General features: G+C 36.0%; 1 protein-coding gene across 1 annotated transcript; it reads left to right on the plus strand.

Moving 5' to 3' along the window:
* Positions 5,518 to 7,187, plus strand: LOC109717554 (UPF0481 protein At3g47200-like). Its single transcript, XM_020243403.1, has one exon. The coding sequence runs from the start codon at positions 5,584 to 5,586 to the stop codon at positions 7,105 to 7,107; it is 1,524 nt and encodes a 507-aa protein (XP_020098992.1). The 5' UTR covers positions 5,518 to 5,583; the 3' UTR covers positions 7,108 to 7,187.

Below are 7,527 nucleotides of genomic sequence, written 5' to 3' on the forward strand. Positions count from 1 at the left end.
TTTTCTGTGTGGAAATAATAATTGTGTAAGAAGATGTGATGTTTTTAATTTACAAAATGAGAAAAAAAAAATTAATTATTTGTATTATTTGGGCCGATTTGCAAATATTCACTTGTTTTCGGATCTTTCTGCAAATATGAAAGCTCCGAGGCCTAATATTCATTTTTTTTCCCCTTTTTTCCTAATTTTTGAAATCTAATTTTTGTCCCGTTAAAATTTCAGAAATTATTTCAGGGGCTAACGGTGTTAATGGAAATGACTAAATGGCTTTTATTTGTTCCATAAGAAAAAAATAATTTTTAATATATTTTTGTATTTTTAAAAATTATTTTCGGTATAAATTATAAGAAATGAACAGAATAGTAACGCAACCCTAACTGACGGGGACTAAATGCCTAAACTTATAATTTTGAGGGGGTAAGATGTCGGTTTCTGAAAGTGAAAGAGAAAACGTAAAAAATTTTGTATTTATAGAAATTCTTTTTTATATTTTAGCGGAAAATAAAGGCATTGTTTGGTACGATATATTATTATTTTTTTTCTGTTTTTTCAATACAAATATTATTGTGAATAGATATGTGGATAGGATAGCTGTTGGAGAATAACGGTTATTTTTGTAAAAATCCGAAACCCGTACCCGAATAAAAAATCAAAATATCGACAATCGAAAACGATTTTTGAGCTCGATCGGGCATAAAAATTTAAGCCCGAAACAAAATAAACCAAACATAACTATTTAATATACTAAATTTTAAATCAATTATTAATATATATATATATATATTGATTATCAGAATAAACATATAAAAGATTATATTAAATACGTATACACATATAAAATAGGTTTTTATACCTGTTTGGGTTTTATTCCGATGCGGGTTTGGATTTAGAGCGGACTTTTAAAAACCCGAAGCCGAACCCGACTCCAAATCTGAAACCCGAACCCGACGGATTTTTGAAATCCATATCCAAACTCGAACCCGACCAAAAATCTGAAACCCGAACCCAAAATAATTATTTATCTTTTCAATATTTCAAAATATATTACATTAAATCTAAAGTTTTAAAATACAAATTCAAATATAACATTAAATTTTTATATACACATTATATATAATGTAAAATAAATTCGGATTCGGGTTGGGTTCGGGTTAGATACAGTCAAAATTCATATCCGAATTCGTATCTATCGGGTTTTTATTTTTGATATCTATATCCCAAACCATATCCGTTTAGCATTGAGTAAATCTACTCTGTTCGGATTCGGGTTCGGATAAAATTTCGGGTATCCATACCAATTGACATTCCTAACAGAGAAAAACCATAACCGAACCCACATCTACTAGGTTTTTATCTTTTTATATCCAAAGCCAAAATCATACCCGTTTAGGAACTGTTTGGTTTCACGTAAAGCTGTGAAAAATAATTTTTGATGGAAAATTTTTTTTTTAAGGAACATAAATTTTACGCTCTTTAGTATTTAGTTTGTAGGAAAAAAAAATTAATTTTTTTATTAGTGTTGTTTGATTCAAAGGAAAATAAAAAAGAGATAATGTATAGAAAAGAAGGAAAATAAAAAAAAAGATAATGTATAGAAAACTTTATTATATTTATTTTTTCCTAGTTTATATATTATATATTATTAATATATAATAATTATCATACTACAAGTATTATTATTATAGTTTATATTTATAAATAAAATATATTATATAATAAGTATGTAATATAATATATAATATTATATATTTAATAGTATAAAATAATACTACATCTTTTATAAATAAGCACTTAATATGTAAAATGTATACAATTTTAGATTCGGAGAATTGATAATATATCCCTATAAAATTGGGATATTGATTATTTACCCCTTCAAAACTTTGATGTATCAAATTGTGATATATAATTTATACACATAACAAAAAAAAAAATTGTAAATAATTAATTAACTAAAAATAAATCAGGTTGGAAAAATAGAATAGCATAAAAAGCACCTATCAAATCGCCAATTGTTTAAATTCAAGTAAGAGATTCAAATTAGATTTAAGTTTTGTGTTTAATTTGTAAGTTTATATCTAAATCCAAAGTTTAATATAAATTTTTAAATCGATTTAAATTTGTAAATTTTTTATGTGCATTAAAACATAAAAAATTGTACGTTATAGACTCTGTATAATTTGAAAAATAGACTCTGTTACCAATAAATATTTAAATTCAAAATGTAGGTTCAAAGTTCATTTTAACTTAAAATCAAATTTAGATTTTATTTAGTTTTTGAAAAATTGTAAGTTTAAACCGCACGTGCATTATAACTAGTATATATAAAATATATACTTTAGTTTTTTCGATTTGATTTAATATTTTTAATATTTTTAGCTCAAAAATCAAACCGAAATTTTTCGGTTCGAAAATTTTTTGAACCAAAACCAAACCCATTTACGACCCAAACCGAACTGATAATAAAAATTTAGGAAAATTGTTGGTTTTGTTTGGTTTAGTGTATTTTTGGGTAATAATAAAAATAAAAATAAAAATAAAAATAATAATAATAATAATAATAATAATTATAAAAATAATAATTATAAAATTACAAGAATGCCCCTGAAAACAACCCAACTCTCCCCTCCACATTCTCTGGTTTGTTGTTTACTCTCTCAAATCACCCCCTTCATTTATCCCCCACATCTCCTTTTTTTTATTTTTTTTTTTAGTGTATATTTTTCTAAATTTTAAGAAAATTACATGAATAATTTTTATTCAATTTTTTGGGTTTTTTCTTTTTTTTTTTTAAAAAAGTGATTTATTGTTGAGTTTTGTAGAGGAATTGATCAGCTCAGCGATCGGGCTCCAATTTGTCGCTTTTGCTTTTCGGTCATTCTCGACAGGTAAATAAATAAATTTTTTAGTTTTTGGTATTGCTTTAGCTTTTAGATTTATTAATTTTCCATTTTTTGCTATAGGATTAAATGTTGTTGTTATGAAACAAACTAATTATATATATAAACTTTTAAGGTGATTTTTAGGAAAATTTCGCGCATTATTATATTTAGGTTAAGATTTTATATATAGTATTCGATACGAAAATCGGACGTTATAAGAACGAGCAAAATGATCGAAACCGTACCGAAATAGGGTTTAGAACGAACGGAAGTGGACCAAGTTCTGATACGCTGTGAAACCATTGATTACGCTAAGAGCGTGTTTTGTTCGGGATTAGAATGGGAATGGAAAATAGAATTGAATTGTGTTGGAATGAAAAATAAGATGATGAATCATCCAAAAATATTTGGTTTATTATTCGGAATGGGAATCGGAATGGACAATTCAGACATTTTTAGGGTTTTGAGAAAGTGAGTAGTTTATTGCGGAATGAGCGAATCCAGAATTCAAAACTAGATTGAGTCGTTCTCATTCCAGAGTGGAATGAAAATCGGAATTCAATTCCTGTTAAACAATCAGTAAATCTCATTTCGATTCTATAGTCTAAACTAGGTGAACCAAATCCCTAGCTCTCATGTCTGGGCTCGAAATCATTTAATAGACTGAAAACGAGGATAAGTATTAGATATGAGATTCGACCTCTCGTGTCAGGACCTCCTACTCTGGTACCAGCTTCGATCATACGTTGATGATTATTCGCATTTTAGTATGTCAATTTTAGCGTTGAGAAGCCTCACTGAAAAGCTTCTAATCCGTTGTCGTACGTCAATTTACCTCTATCCAAGAGTTGTAATCCTCCCCTCTAGGGCTTAGAAAACTTATTTTGGATTTTAGTACTAAAATAAAACATCCAATGAATCTTCAGATGCAGGCAAAAGTAACACGTGACAGCACATTAGGGGCTTTCCAGTGCGCCTCGTTCGGAAGCTCCTCACTGAAGTTTTAGACGAACTTTTTTATTCTTTCCACAATTGGTTAGCTTAGAATATATCCTGATCGTGTACGAGGCAGTAAAATGAAAAAGTTTTGCACATCAAATGTTTATTTTCAAAAAAAAAAGAGAGAAATAAAACAATACCAAATGAGGGCTAAATTTGCGATGGCGAGTTCGTTTGATATTAGGGTTTGTGAATCCGAGTTACGCTTCTTTTCTCAATGATATTATTTGGCTCTGCTGTCGTGTGTAGTGTTTTTCATGGAATTGCAGTCTGAGTAGAACTTTTAGAAGAAGCACTTTTTAAAAATGCGTGACAGCATTTCCGGAGTTCAATTATATTGTCAAGAATCTCAAACTTTTAATTTCGACATTTCAAACCCGAAACTCTTAAAAGCTGTTTCACTTTGGTCATTATTCTTACTTATTATTTACAGAAAAAGTCATTGTCTATACCTTTTAGCGAAAAAAAAGTCCGAAAGTTTAGGGTCTCGAATGTTAGATTTAAAAAGTTTGAGGGCCAAAATAAAATTTTTTGAAAGAGTTTTGGGATTTGTTGTGAAATTTACCTTTTTTTTGTTGCTTGTGCTTTTATACTTAGTTACATTAAAAATTTTATCAAAGTTAATGATTGTATTAGTTATCAATTGTTAATTCCTCTGCTTTTATCGGCTTAACCGTGATTAAATTTATTAAATTTGGTAAAATTACCAATTAATTCGAGAGAATCTCCAATTCTTTTTTTTTTTGGACTAAAATCACCTAATTCTAAAAGAAATTAGAAGATGAGAGGATCGCAATCAAAAATGAAAATAAAGGTGAGGGGTCTAGTTTAAAACGGCCTTTAGTTGAGGGGGTCTCCACACATTTTTACCTCTCACAACGCCTCAATAAAACCACATCCCATTACCAATTTTTTTCATATAAAAGTTTTTTTTTTCTTTTTGGGTAAATTTCAATTTGCCCCATGTAATTTAGACCGCTTTCAGCTTGCCTCCTTATGAATAAAAAAAATTACAATTAACTACCCTATAGTTTAGCTCATTTTCACTTTATCACTCTGCGGCTCAAAAAATTACATTTAACTCCCCTATGGTTATTAGAAAATTTCACTTTGCTACCTTATTTGGTAGTAAACTTTTTCTTTTGCTAAAAATATAGGTCAAATCACAAGGGACTTAAGTGCAATTCTTTCCAACTAGAGGGTGGCAAAGAGAAAATCAGCTAAACTAAGGGGAATCAATTCAAATTTACTCTTTTTTAGGAATAATATCTAATATATCCTTCAGAACTTTAATGTTATCTTCTTTACTCCTGGATGATCAAAATATTCTTATTGATTTTAAAAAATTTTCTCCCTTATTACTATCCAAAATTTTTAAATTTATTTTAAAATTACCAAACTATCCTCTAAAAATCTAATCTCATTAGTAGACTCCGGAAAAAAAAAAGGGAATTATATGAAGGAATTTTTTTTTTAAAATCAACATAGAAATTTTGGTCCTCTAAGGATAAATAAGATATTTTTAAAGTTTTGAAGGGTGTATTAGATATTATCCTTTTCTATGTTTAATACAGTAGATTAGAGTAAGAGATCCTGAGTCCGAGTCCCATGCAAATTGCAGGGCGTACGTTTTGACAAGAAAAAATGGCCTGATTGAAATAGAAATTGAAGTTCGGTGCTTTGATCGGAGCCGAGTCCGGCGATGGCCGACGGCGAGAGTGTGAGAGACGACTACGTGGACATCGACGAGGTGGAGGCGTCGATGACGCGGGAACTGAAGTATTACTGGTCGCTGGGCGAGATCCTGTGCAGCGGAAGCGAATTCTGCCTCATCTACAAAGTCCCGGAGCACATCCGGGAGGCCGACCGAAGCGCCTACGAGCCGATCATCCTGTCCGTCGGCCCCTACCACCGCAGGACTCCGTCCCTGCAGGCCGCCGACAAGGAGAAGTGGAACTGTCTGGACTACATCCTGAAGCTGAACCGCGGAAGGCGGCTGCTGGACTACCTGCAGGCAGTTAAAGAAGTCGAGCAGCAGGCTCGGAACTGCTACTCTGAGGAGGTCAGGATGGGCAGGCAGCAGTTCCTGCAGATGCTGCTGCTCGACGGCTGCTTCGTGCTCGTCTCCCTGCATGGGACGACCGGCATCGCACCGCCCGCTCCGCAGCAGCAGCAGCAGCAGGGCGGCGAATTCGCCGCCGACGAGAACGAGCAGACCGGGCAGTGGTACACGAACTATGTCATGCATGACCTGCTCCTGCTGGAGAACCAAATCCCCTTCTTTGTCGTCCGGCGGATCTACGACGTGCTCGCGGGGAAGGACGCGGGAGCGGCGGCGCCTGCGGAGGGGATCGTCGGATACATCGAAGACGTGCTGAGCTACTACCCGAGGGCGATTCGCAGGCCCGATCGGCCGACGGAGTTCCACCATTTGCTGCACTTGTGTCACATGTATTTCCGGCCGAGCCCGAGGCCGGAGCACGACGAATGCGACCGCGGCAGCTCCGCGTACTTCCGCCGGTTTCTGAGTTTCGGCCGCAGATACTTCCGGCTCTGCCGTCGGGACGACGGGAGCGGCGAAAAGTCGGACTGCGATGGCCAGCAGATGGACTTGTTGCAGGCCAGCCAGCAGCGGTGGCGGCGGGCAGCGCAGTACTACGAGGCGGGGGTCGAATTCAGGCGGAAGGAGTTCGACGCGGCGGAACCGCACTCACTGCTGGACGTCGAGTTCCGCGACGGCGTCGTGGAGGTGCCCTGCCTGCCGATCGACGAGAACACGGGGTCGCTGTTCCGGAACTTCGTCGCGCTGGAGCAGACGTGCCCGCGGTTCGGGAACGACTTCACGACGTACGTGATCTTCATGTCGCAGCTGATCAGCACGCCCGAGGACGTCGCGCTGCTCGCGCAGCGCGGCGTCGTCGTGCACCAGCTGCGCAGCGACAAGGAGGTGTCGACGCTCTTCACGAAGCTCAGCAGGGACGTCGTCTTCGACTTCAACCGCGAGCACTACCTGAAGCGGATACACCGCGCGGTGGAGGCGCATTACGCGAGCCGCCTCAACCGGTGGATGTCGTGGCTGCGGCAGAACCACTTCAGCAATCCGTGGTTAGGATTGGCGGCGTTGGCGGCGACTGTCGTGCTTTTCTGCACCGCGGTGCAGACGCTGACGGCAGTCTTCTCGTACGTAAATCCGCCGACGGACAATTCCTCCGAACCGGCAAGCTGACAGCTCCAATCCCAAACTGGTACTGCTGCTGTTTCTTCTGACATTTCTGTAAACTGCAAATCAGAATCCTCTGTACTCACTTTCAGAACTGAGTTAGTCATCTTGTTTCAGATTCCTTTCGTATAGTTTTGTATGCAGAATGTGACAGATTATGAAAACTGGGACAGCTTCAGTAGCTTCAAATTCGCAAATGCCGCAGCCGATCAATCGTATCGTGTCGTGTTGTATCGTATCGGATAATGTTTGGCCGGGATCGATTCCTCGAAATTATGATCGATTTGAATTCAATCATTTTTTTTTTTTAAATTTCTGAGAGTTACTGGAATTGTGTTTGTTTGTTAATATTGGAACAACATAGAATGGAGAAAATAGAAATGGTAGAAAAATTTTAAAATACAAAAAAAAAAAAAAAACATTGCC

This window comes from Ananas comosus, linkage group 11 (assembly GCF_001540865.1).
Source record: "Ananas comosus cultivar F153 linkage group 11, ASM154086v1, whole genome shotgun sequence".
Classification (NCBI taxonomy): Eukaryota; Viridiplantae; Streptophyta; class Magnoliopsida; order Poales; family Bromeliaceae; genus Ananas; species Ananas comosus.